This window comes from Channa argus, chromosome 8, assembly GCF_033026475.1.
Source record: "Channa argus isolate prfri chromosome 8, Channa argus male v1.0, whole genome shotgun sequence".
NCBI lineage: Eukaryota > Metazoa > Chordata > Actinopteri > Anabantiformes > Channidae > Channa > Channa argus.
The window spans coordinates 26,716,975-26,729,932 of NC_090204.1; the positions used below are offsets into that span (position 1 = coordinate 26,716,975).

The 12,958-nt window shown below is 40.0% G+C and overlaps 1 protein-coding gene and 1 non-coding gene across 2 annotated transcripts; one reads left to right on the forward strand and one right to left on the reverse strand.

The window, feature by feature from the left end:
• Nucleotides 1-6,152: 6,152 nt before the first annotated feature.
• Nucleotides 6,153-6,224, reverse strand: trnah-gug (transfer RNA histidin (anticodon GUG)). Its single transcript has one exon. It is a non-coding gene; the product is annotated as a tRNA-His (tRNA).
• A 686-nt stretch (nucleotides 6,225-6,910) lies between these two features.
• Nucleotides 6,911-12,449, forward strand: calr3a (calreticulin 3a). Its single transcript, XM_067514266.1, has 9 exons — nucleotides 6,911-7,103; nucleotides 7,880-7,981; nucleotides 8,526-8,729; nucleotides 8,918-9,012; nucleotides 9,121-9,330; nucleotides 9,718-9,831; nucleotides 9,987-10,130; nucleotides 10,315-10,407; nucleotides 11,554-12,449. The coding sequence occupies exons 1-9, from the start codon at nucleotides 7,010-7,012 to the stop codon at nucleotides 11,776-11,778; spliced, it is 1,281 nt and encodes a 426-aa protein (XP_067370367.1). The 5' UTR covers nucleotides 6,911-7,009; the 3' UTR covers nucleotides 11,779-12,449.
• Nucleotides 12,450-12,958: the final 509 nt, after the last annotated feature.

Consider the following 12,958-nt stretch of genomic DNA (forward strand, 5'->3'; position numbering starts at 1 on the left):
GTGGTTAGATGAAGTCAGGGGTAACTGTGGCACAGGAGGTAGAGCGGTCGTCCACCAATCCCCTGTTGCTGGTTCGACCCCCGGCTCCTCTGGTCACATGTCGAAGTGTCCTTGACCAAGATTCAGAACTGTTGGTTAGCTGCATAGCAGCTCCCCCATTGGTGCGTGAATGAGTGCAAATGGTTGAATGAGAAGGAGTGTAAAGTAAAAAAATTAGAAAATTGTTATAGAGGTGCAGACCATTTACCATTTATACCATTTATTTACCAGCATTTATCACAATGGCATGAGAAGAGTCCAGGTTTGGAACTGGCCCTGCCTGCGGTCCAGACCTTTCTCTAATCAAAAAGATTCGGTGCATCATAAAACGAAAAACCCTTCAACAAAGGCTAAAGACTGTTGAGCAGCTAGAATCCTGCATCAAAGAACTGGACATTTCTCTCCTAAACTCCAGCAACTGGTCTCCTCATTTCCAACTCTTTTGAGATGTGATGCTGCCATCAAAGAAGTATATGGGTCGATGAGATTTACAAATCATTGCACTCTGTTTTTATTTACGTTTTACTCATCATCCCAACTTCTTTGGAATTGAGGTTGTTACAGTCTCACCCATCTGAGGCTTGTGACTCCTGCAGAGGAGTCATAGGTTGCTCGAAGGCTTTACTCTCTGGTCTCCTTCCTGCACAGTCAAAGTCATTTTTAATAATAATTTACTGTACCACAAAAGATATTTAATGACCAAGAAATGTGCTACTGCTTTTTACAGAGTTGATTCTTCTATCTCCAGTATTTTTTTGGCAGGATACTGATTCCCCACTATGTGGACCTTCCAGAAACTGGTGTATTCAGTCCCTTAAACATACTCTCCATTTCCCCAGTTGTGTGACCTTTGAAACCAACTGGCTGCAGCAGTGATGGTTTGGGTGAGTTAGTTTAAAGGGAGTGAGTCTTTGTGGAATTACTTATTTACAACATTTCTGAATAATTACTCTATATTTGTTTTTTGTGTCCCTCCTGGGACAATAATTCAGTAACAACATCCCAACTGAGGAGGGCAGAAATTCACCTTTGCAGCATCTAGTCTGCTAAATTGAACAAAATGACTTCTGGCTTGTTTGTTCTGTCTACAATACAGTACGTCCTCCACAAGACATCATGCTCCAAAGTCACTTAACTTTGTCACTCTCACTACCTCCAAGACGTTCTTGTCCATGTCACTCTTATTGCTTCATCCATCACCAGATTAAATGTTTTTGATAGAGGGAAGTTTCATCCCTCTATTAAAAACATGTGCCACTGTTGAGAAATATTAGTTTGCTCTTTGTAACCGTCTGTTACGTCAAATACGTCTTCGCAGTGAAATTATTCCCTAAGCAGGACACTTCTGAACTGATAACATTGTAGCCACGTTGCATATCCCAAATTATATGGAACATCACAATACAGTATTTGGGCACAATAAACTCCAAATGTCCCCACAGTAGTTGTAAAGTTTGCTGATCAGCTGAACCACAAGCTTCAGAAAACCACGGTGGTGCAGAGGAAAAGATGTCCCATGTCTCCAACAACACACTCCCTTAGCTCCTCTCTCCTTGTGTCTTTTCTTCGCATCAGTCCTGGCGTCTTTAATGGGAGGAACTAAGAAGCAAGGAAAAAACACAACTGAGTGAAACGCCTGTGTTTCTAAGAGATTTGGGATGTGGCCCTTATCTTCATGTCATTTCACACACCTGTTCCCAAACATCAGGTGTTACAGCCAGTTCTACCTGCTCCCTGACTGACTGACCTATTCTTAATGTTGGCTGTGGTCTTAGGTATTGCCTCCTTTTTGTTGCCTAGCTCAGCCTTTGAACTTGATCAGGTTCCTCATCCTGTACCTGCTTGCCTGGCTGCCTTGTCATCTATGAGTTTCGGACATTTGGAAATCCTTAAAACCACTTCAGTGTAATTGCCTGACTGTTTGTAGGTCAACAGATGTGTCCTTTTCCCCGTTGCCTCTTAGAACTGGTTCAAAACACCATTTCCTCCAGATTCCAGTTTTTAAAATGACCTGGATGATCCTCGTGTTTCCATGTTTGTACCCATAGAGCATGTGCACGAGCGACCTCCTGCATTCATGCTTTTCAGGTCCCCACACACAAAAATGCGGCTAAAATAAAGTACTGCTATTATGGCTCTTGTAGAACTTCTTAATGATATTGTATTTGGAGAGAGGAGGTGTAGGAAGGCAAAGCACTTTGGGAATAATAAAATTGTTTGAATATTGAGTGAATCGAATTCTCTAATAAAAAGACAAAGAGAATTGTGAAGCTCATATAAATTAGTTAACTTTTGTTACCTGTTCCTAATTCAGTGATTCTGAATTCAGTGGCCACTGTAACATGATCAGTGCGAGAGTTGCAACACCATTAATGAACACTACAAGATTTATTTTAAATATAATATAATAATTATAATCTTGTTTTTCTTTTCCTTTGGGCTGTTCCCTTTCAGATGTCGCCACAGCGAATCATGTGCCTCCATCTAACTCTGTCCTCTGCATCCTCTTCTCTCACACCAACTAACTTCATGTCCTCTCTCACTACATCCATAAATCTCCTCTTTGCTCTTCCTCTAGACCTCCTGCCTGGCATCTCCAACCTCAGCATCCTTCTACCGATATATTCACAGTTTCTCCTCTGAACATGTCCAAACCACCTCAATCTGGCCTTTTCTGACTTTATCTCCAACACATCTAACATGAGCTGTCCCTCTGATGTCCTCATTCCTGATCCTGTTAATCCTCGTCTCTCCCAAAGAGAACCTCAACATCTTAAGCTCTGCTACCTCCAGCTCTGCCTCCTGTCTTTTCTTCAGTGCCACTGTCTCTAAGCCGAACAACATCTCTGGTCTCACCACCGTCTTGAACATCTTTCCTTTCATTCTCGCTGATACTCTTTTATCACACAACACACCTGACACTTTTCTCCACCTGTTCCATCCTGCCTGCACTCGCCTCTTCACCTCTTTTCCACACTCACCGTTGCTCTGAACCGTTGACCCTAAGTACTTAAAGTCCTGCACCTTCTTCACCTCTGCTCCCTGTAACCTCACCGTGCCACCTGGGTCCCTCTCATTGACACACATGTATTCTGTCTTACTGCAGCTAAGCTTCATTCCTCAGTTTTCCAGAGCAGACCTCCACCTCTCTAGATTTTCCTCCACCTGCTCCCTGCTCTCACTACAAATCACAATGTCATCTGCAAAAATCATAGTCCAAATAATGATTATATATAATTATAATAAAAATTGTTGTGGATTTTTATGTCAAAAACTGATCCTGGGGGTTGGTACACAGGCATCATCTTTGGCTGGTAGTTTGCATAGTTCCAGCTGGAACAACTGTATGTTTTGATTGGAGATAAGATAAATGTGTATGTCAGCAATGGTTTTTGTTTCCTCAACCCCTACATAAACCCATGCACCTGTCTATACTTAGATTCTCTATTTAAGCTTGTTAACTGAAGTTTGTTGGTTTAATGTTTAATACAGGTCAAAACATCAGACAGTATAAGAAGATTCTAAGTGTCCTTAGTTTTTCATGAACTGTTTAATTAACAATATAGTCTTCTTCTTATATCATATATCAGGGGCAGATGTTTTTGTAATCTTAGGGGGTCCTCGTGCTCCACCCTCACTCATTCTCTAAAGCCTGATTGATTGTTATGCAACTTTTCAGAAATAGTTGGTCACAGATTGGTGAAACTCTGCCAATCTTTACATCCAGAGGCTCTGCTGTTCCTTTTCTACCCTGTCATGTTACTGACCTGTTGCCAATTAACTTAATTAGTTGTCAAATGCTCCTCCATTTGTTTTTGATTTGCAGCAATTGCTTTTCCAGCCTTTTGTTGAGATGTGTTGCTGCCATCAAATTGAAAATGAGCTAATATCTTCCATGAAATGGTAAAATGTCTCAGTTTCAATGTCTAATATGTTGTTTATATTCTATTGTTAAGTAAATGTGGGTTGATGAAATTAGCAAATAATTGCACTGTCTTCTATGAAGTGGGGTTTTATTTTTTTCAATTTTGTTGTGTTACAGTCTGATACTTCAATTATCTAAATATCTTTTTCTCATTAATCTACACTCACTACTACATAATGACAATGTAAAAGCAGAATTTTATAAAAAGAAATTTATAAAAAGAAAAAACTAAAATATATCATGTGCATAATTATTCCGATACTTATATACTTTTGCAGCCCCTTTGGCAGCAGTTATAGCTGTGTTGTCTTGCCTGTTTGCTTAGGATTGTTGTCATGTTGAAAGGTGAACTATTGGCCCAGTCTGAGCTCTGTGGAACTCTGTGTCATTCAGGATGTCTCTGTACTTTACTCCATTCAGCTTTCTCTCAACACTGGCCAGTCTCCCGGTCCTTGCCTCAGAAAAACAGCCCCACAGCATGATGCAAACACCACCATACTTCACTGTAGGGATAGTATTGGCCAGGTGATGAGCCTGGTTTCCTCCAGACATAACGTTTACAAATGAGGCCAAACGGTGACCAGATAATCTTGTTCTTCACAGTGTGAGAGATCTTCAGGTGCTTTCTTGCAAACTCCAAGCGGCCTTTCATGTGTATTGCACTGAGGGGAGGGTTCTGTCTAGCACAAGGTCAAAGTGTACCAATGATGTATCAGTTACCAAGCCACATCGAAAAGGCCCATCCTAATTTTTAGCCCATTGACCAGACTGGTCTGTGTTACCTTAAACCAGGTGATTTTTAATCATTGTCCTAGTTGCAAAATAAAAATAAAAATCCTGGTGGCAAATCTAACACATAATTTTCCCTCACAGTAATGGGATGTCCTAACACCGCTGCACCTTCATCCCATCCTACTCAGTGATCAACCACAGGTGGTTAGTCTCTTGTAGTTAATTACATTGCAGCAGTGTTTTAATTATGGTCCATACTTCATAGTTCTCTACTTAGAACTAGTGCTGCTTTGCAGTTTGTCTCCAATATTAAACCTCATTCAGTCAGAAAGCTGCACTGAGTTAAAACTAACAGGTGAGACAGTTTAATATCTCCTCCACGCTGACTACTTACTTTGTTACACCTTAACGTCATCCCCTTTGGCATAATTAGCTGCTGATTAAAAGAAAAATCAAAATGAGCTTTGTTAGCAGCTGATGATATATAATTACGGTTTGAAGCAGCTGTCAGTACATGAAGTACTTAAAGTCTATACTAATAATTATCTTTTTTTTATTCCTCAAATCATTATTTTTCATATTTTTACATTTGAAGGTCTGTAAGCAATTTGCAGTACAAATGTAAAGTTTTTATTTTTGTAGAGTTTTTATTTTGTAGAGTTTTTATTTTTATCTACTCCTGCGAACTAAAGGTTCAATTAATAGATAGAAGGAATGAAATGAATGAATTGATGATTTTTCACTGTAAATAGTCACATATCAAATTTGGACCGGACTTTACATTCATGTTACCAATCGCATCAAGTACAATAGTGTTAAATACTTTGTATGTTATGCTCAGATAATTACTTTTATTGGAGTACTTTTGTACTTAAAGGACATTTTCGAGTATGTAGTTATTACATCAACTTGTGTAAGAATTAGAAGTTCATTAAAATCCCACGCTGAGGATTAACTGATTGGTTAATCAATGGTGAGTGTTACCTGAATGGGATCAGTGTTGTGTTCCCGTGTCATGAAGTTACTGTGACCTGTGATACAGACTGGTGGGACTCTCTGTGGGCACTGTCGGTACTACTGGTATTGAACGCCATCAGGTGCTGGCATTGTCTTGTTATTTTTACCTAAAACAAAAGTCCACCGTGTCCACCTTTGGACAGAGATGTCAGATGTTGTGCCTGGAAACTGCAGATCCTCAGCCTCTTGTCAAAGCCTCACTGTACCTGCATCAGGTTACCTGTCAGGCTCAGTTGGAGTGAATGACGCAATCATTCACCTATTTCACTTCACCTACACCCACATAGTTTGGCAAAAAATAATTTAGACAGCTCCAGCATTAACTCTTTGATATTGTAGAGTTAGAATTGACTTGAATGTTTTGTTTAAATAAAGACAGAGTCTTCTCTTTATTACCCAAATATTGAGCAATTTTAATTTACTGTAAATTGTTAAAAACTGCCGTGACCCGGATTCGAACCGGGGTTGCTGCGGCCACAACGCAGAGTACTAACCACTATACGATCACGGCGAGCTATCCGGGTGGACAAAATAAGCCAACTACTAATCCCATACAATCATATAGACATAGAAGGACTCACTGAGGTTCGAGTTATGTCAAGTATTTGCTTTTAGCAGAAACACTGAAATATGATTTGTCTTTTAAAGAAAAGACAAATTTGGAAATAAATGTGTAACGCACGAGGCGGGTATCTCAGGCGGAGATATAGGCTGGTGTAAGACAGACATATGAAAGTAGTATGTATATAGTCGATCCATTATGATTAATCATAAATAGTGTTTTCAATATAGCATTTATCTTCCATTATCCATCCATTTTCATAGACAAATGCCAGTATTACCAGTGATTAATACAGTTCCAAGCTGTGGGCAAAAAGCCATTGTGGGAGCATATGGACATCTGTAACCACTCTGTCCACACATCTTCCAGATAACTCAGCATAGCCTATACAGTAAGCTACATCTGAGGTCCGACATCTCTTTATTGTATGTGTGTAAGGATTTTCTACTTCTCGGTAATATTTTACAGGGTCCCTGAACACAGCAGAAGAACGGAACGATAGCCAATGACCACGCCCCTCTACGATCTTGGTCCGATGCAATCCGAACGTGTCCGAAACGGTCCTCGTGGTCTCATTTCATTGGAGATACGCTCGTCCAATGAGCCTTGGCCATCTGTGCAGGACTCGGTGCTGTACAAATTCTCAGGTTACATTTCCTCCAAGCTATAGTAGCTGATTTCACCTTAAATCTGCTCTCTTTACCTCGGAAGTGCTGGACCGGACCTGGCAAAATATGAAGTCTCTGGTGAAAGTTCTTGCACTTTTTGCATCGATAGTCGTCACAATTAACGCTACGGTCTACTTCAAGGAACAGTTTGTGGATGGAGGTGCAGTAACATTACAGTCAATTCCATGACTTCTTGTGTGTATGAATGAGTGTGTGCTGAAAGGCTCTGACTCTGCTTCGAGTTTCTCTGTTGATGGTTTGTCTTTCTCTTGTCCTTTTTCTTGTCCTGTTAAATATTATTTTTTTCTTACTGACTTACTCACACTGTGTTAATTGAATTGGTTAGAGTAGAGCTAACTAACGTAAGGGCCACGTCATGTGATGTATTAGTGGAGATAACGTTTGTATTAGCTAAAAAATCGCTAAAGTAATGTTGTGGCGCAGTAAATACCCCAACAGTAATATTACGTTTAGTCTAACTGTTGAAACTGTTTACTCGTTGACTGCTTCGTATATCAGTGCAAATGTTCTTTCGCTTTTGATATTGCACTGCCTCGTGCTGAAGTGAAATGCAGTTGGGTTGAGGAGCTGTTTGTAGACTTTTTGTCGATTTCGGTAAATATCAAGATAAGATACAAGAGTAGCTCAGCTATATGGCTGCGATGATAAAAGTGATAAATAAGCAGCTCATTTTCCCACCAACCTCCCTGTCATTATGCAGGAGAGCATGTTTTCTCCAATGTCCCTCTGCTCTTCTATCCACCAGCTAATCGCGGTGGTGTCCTTCTATTGCTGTAAGGCTACAATAATATTCAATGTGCGTTTGGAAGAAGCAGTACGACAGCTTTGTAATGAAATGTAGTAATAGCAGGTGAACTAATAGGAAATAGAAGGCGAGAAGTAATTAACCCTTGATGTTGCAATGCTGTGTTTCAGATGCCTGGAAGGGCCGCTGGCTTGAGTCAAAGCACAAATCCGACTATGGCCAGTGGAAACTGAGTGCTGGAAAGTTCTACGGGGATGCTGAGGCTGATAAAGGTAATTCCTCTGTTTTCTGTCACTGACACAGCTGGTAAGAATGGATTTGCTGCATTTAGCTCTCTCAGATACTTGCAGACGGTGTCTTATGACGCAAATAGAGGTTAAAGAAGTTTGCATATGTGACCTGTTCTCAGCACAGTCATGAGTAACATTATGTGTCTTTTGCTAGATCACTTCTTGGCTTACGGTTTGCTCTGTGGTTATTAAACAGTTATTAAGGAATACAACAGAAAAGTGAAACAAATTCTTGACACAAGATTTCACTGTAACCCAGTTATGTCATTTACAACTGTTCTGAATTTAGTTAGCACTAATGTGTTGACATACAGTAATCGTGGGACTTTTTGGAATCCTGGGTCCTTTAGCTAGTTGTCTGATTTTCCCAATTGGTAATTAAGGCTTAGTTATATCTGTAAGCACTAAAGTACTTCTTTTATGAGGGAACTCTAATGAAGAAAAAGTCCTGCCCGGTTGCAAATAACAGCCAGAATATATAGGAGTCTGTTTTTCCTATTATGATTTTATATTACATTCACAATAGGTCTTCAGACCAGCCAGGATGCCCGGTTTTATGCCCTGTCCGCCCGCTTCGAGCCATTTAGCAACGAGGGAAAGCCCCTCGTCATCCAGTTCACTGTCAAACACGAGCAGAAGATAGACTGCGGTGGCGGCTACGTTAAGATCTTTCCCTCTGACCTTGACCAGAGCGACATGCACGGAGACTCTCAGTATTACATCATGTTTGGTGAGTCATATTTGTCTTGTAGAGGCAGAGAGACCTGGCCATGAGCAAAACTGTTTGTAGAGAAAGCACTTTCTTAATGTCGTTTTTACACACAAGTGCTTCGGATATGTCATTACCCTGTATTACTCTGTAATGACCACAATTCCTCTATATATTTAAATAAATAACATGATGACCTATGTCTCCAGGGCCTGACATCTGTGGCTATAGTACAAAGAAGGTTCATGTAATCTTCAACTACAAGGGCCAGAACCACCTCATCAAGAAAGACGTCAAATGCAAAGTAACTTTGGCACAAAGATCATTGAATAATATACTTTTGTCTTTTTGTCAGCATAGATCTTAAAGGGTTATGCCCACTCTAAATACACCTCTCTTTGTGGCTCTCTAGGACGATGAGCTAACTCATGTGTATACACTGATCCTGAATCCAGACCAGACGTACGAGGTGAGGATCGACGATGAAAAGGTCGAGTCTGGCTCCATGGAGGAGGACTGGGACATGCTGCCCCCGAAGAAGATCAAGGACCCTGAGGCCAAAAAGCCCAGTGACTGGGACGACAGAGCCAAGATCGATGACCCCAGTGACACCAAACCCGAGGTAGGACATCAGATAAATTTCACATGTCATGGCTTGGGGTTTTGAGTTTATTGTTTTTCCAAAATAAATTATATGAAACTTCTTTGAAAATCATCGGGTGTCAAACTTCTCTCTTGCAAGAGAGAGAGTTTTGGAAAAGGTAAAGCTTTACACATCTCAACACTACGGAGATGTTATCATCTATCTGGTTAACTTTAATGGGTTCAAATCCCCGAATATTCATATGCAGAGAAATATCCTAAAATGTTGGATAGAAAAATGCTAGAGTTTGCACACAGAACATTCCTTACATAGTAGTATTGGCTGGTCAGTTTCTGAGCTGACAGCTCTTTGTTAAAAATTCTGAACAGTAAATTAGATGGTGAATTCCATCCTGCTGTCTTCTAGGACTGGGACAAACCAGAGACTATTCCTGACCCTGATGCCAAGAAGCCCAGTGACTGGGATGAGGACATGGATGGGGAGTGGGAACCTCCCATGATCACCAACCCAGATTATAAAGTACGCATTGTTAGGAGTATGAGCTATAGCTTTTATAATTGATTGGTGTTTGTGGGAAGTATGTGTTTTTCAATAGTTGCGGGTTATGTTTGAGGTATCTCATGAAATTGGTGTAATCACTACATTACATTGGGCTTTTTAATTTTGTTTTAAAGGGAGAATGGAAACCCAAGCAGATTGACAACCCTGACTACAAGGGAGCCTGGGTCCACCCTGAGATTGACAATCCAGAGTATACTCATGATGCCACAATGTACAAGTTTGACAACATTGGAGTTCTGGGTCTTGATCTATGGCAGGTACTGAATTTTACTCACCTACTGATACTTGCTTTAGTTTAAAACTGGAGCATAAATACAGACACAAATTTATGACTATATAGTTAAAATCTATTACACAATTGAGCTGAATCAACAACTGTTATCTAGATTTCCTGAATAAATAATTTGAATAAAAAATGCAATCCAATTTGTTTTTCTTCAGGTTAAATCTGGCACAATTTTTGATAACTTCCTGATCACAGATGATGTCAAAGAAGCGGAGGAGTTTGTAAAGGAAACGTGGGGAGCTACTAAGGTAGGACTGGACTTACTGGAAATTCACTTAGAAAGTGAGATGTGAGCAGTAAATAAGATCCACCGGAGTGACATTCCATTCAATCCACACTGACTCTCATCTGCTCAGCACCTTTCCTAAAACAGTCTGTGTGTGTCCATCTGAAAGCAGGACTGAGGTACTGCAGGAAGAAAAACTGCCTTAACCAGGCTGATTGACAGCTGTAAGCTTAGCAGAAAGAAATCAGGAGATCAAAGAATCAGTTAATACAAATGCTAGTACAAAGTTTGCACCAGCTTTTGAAGAGTTTAAATTTGAATCTGTCTATGCTGATTACATTTCACTAAACTCGCAAGTTTGTGCGTGTTTCTGAATCGGTGTGAATTAATACATTTGATAAGACGGAGTGTTATCTGCTCCATGATGGGTGTAAACAAAACAAAATTGTCTCTCTATAGCCTGTTTTACATATGAATACATATATATATATATACATATGGACAATTTCAGGAGAAATCAGCCTCGGACATTGTCCGAAGTTTGCTTCACATATGTAACACACAGCGGATAATCTCTCCATTGAGAGGTGTCCTTATGCAAGAAGCTCCACTTGATTTTAGTGCACGATCAGCACACACAAGAGGCCTGACTTAGTAGAAAAACTAGGCTGTTTGAAACAGTGTTTTTGTATACAGCACATCATATCTACACAACAAATCTAATGTCAGGAGGGTCTCACTCAGACATTTTTATTCTCACACACACCTCCACAGGTCAAAGTCAGGAGAATTTCAGATTTCTAGTTCATGTGGGAAAAGGGTTTATGTGAAATCTCCATTATTGCTACTATAGAGCAGTGTTGAGTCTACTGTGCATTACCGAGAGAAAAGAATATTTTTACTTGAACCATTTAATTTAGACTTTTCAGTAACATTGCTGGGACGTTTCAAATGTCACATTTTACAGCTGGTCGATTTTAGCAAAGTCTTGCCCAGCATTTGCTTCATATTAGAGGTGTGTCTGTTTGATAGCAGACCTTCTGTATTGTGACTATAGAATCATGTACCTTGATAATTCCTGTGAAGACTGAGAAATGCCCATCACAAGTACTGTATTCTCCATTAACAGTTCAGGGCACTAAAGCAGCTTGTTTCCTTTGCCCATCAGGGACCAGAGAAGAAGATGAAGGAGGAGCAGGAGGACATGGAGAGGAAATTGAGGGAAGAGGAAGAAAAGAGCAAGAAGAAAGATGCTGAAGGCGAGGAGGAGGATGACGATGAAGAGGAAGATGGAGATGAGGAGGATGATGAGACACTCGAAGAGGGCGAGCATGAGGATGAAGATGCTGGGACAGAAGACGACAGCGACGTCAAACAGAAGGATGAGTTGTAGCCAATTGGTGGACTGCCATGGGCTTCTCTCTGCAGGTTCAAACTGAGACAGATTAGCAACCTGTGGACTCTGGCCTTTCATAAAACAGCCTTTTATTCAGGTGTAGGGGTGGGGAAGGGGGGAAGGTAGGGGTCCAATCAGATTTATTTTTTATCAATTGCCTTGTTGCTTTTTTTTTTTTTAACCTTCAAACTAGAAGGGAGAAGGGTGTACTTGGTGTTTTCCTTCTGTTTATATCTGTTTTGGTTTAATGATTTAATGTGATTTCCCAAAATCAAAAAATGGTCAGTCCCATTTTGTGTGTGTGTGTGCATCCGCACATGCGTGTCCTGCAGTCACTCACAGAGCCACATTTTTATTGTCTTATGTCTGGTTGATGCACTTTTATTTTTCCTGTGTGCTGTTGTACTGTTTTTGAATGAACTCCCTTAATTTATTCAATCATTACATTTGTTCCCTGTAAACAAAAAGTCTTGATTTCTGAATATGTCCTTGCCCCAACTCCGTGTGTATGTACAAGCATGTGCTGAGAGTAAAACTGTGATATTTAAAATGTAATTGTTTTTTTTTTTTTTACAAACCTCATTTTCTCCTTTGTTCATCATGAGTGACTTTGTCATGGGCAATAACTGTTTTTGGGTTTCAGTAAATTAAAGCTTCCTTTAAGAAGATGACATCTGTGGTAGTTCTGGATGTGTGAATGTTGTTAACGGTCATTCTGGTGTGAATAAGACATGTGATAGAATGATAGCCAAAGCAAAAATGCAGCCATTAATCTTTGTAATGAGGCAGGGTTGTTTTGAAGTTTGCATTCTCTGTAATTACTATATAAACGTAAAACTTTACAGGTAAGCAGATGTAGAAACTGGATGATGGATACAGTATATCAAAGGCAATCAGTTAGCAATATAACGTTGCTCTACCACTGCTCAATCAGAAACATTTACATTACAAAAATGTTTCCGATTGAGGCCAAGAAATTAGTCTGGTCAAATAAGAAGGCCGAAGGATCCGCTTGTCTTTAACATTATAAACAAACGACTAGCCTCATCTGTACACTGCAAAGAAATTAAATCCAGCCTGTACATATAATTGTAGTTGTTCCAGTCGTGTCAGTGTCAGAATACTAAGTGCTTTTTGTGTGTGTGTGGTGTGTGTGGAAGGAAAATAGTTCCCCTTA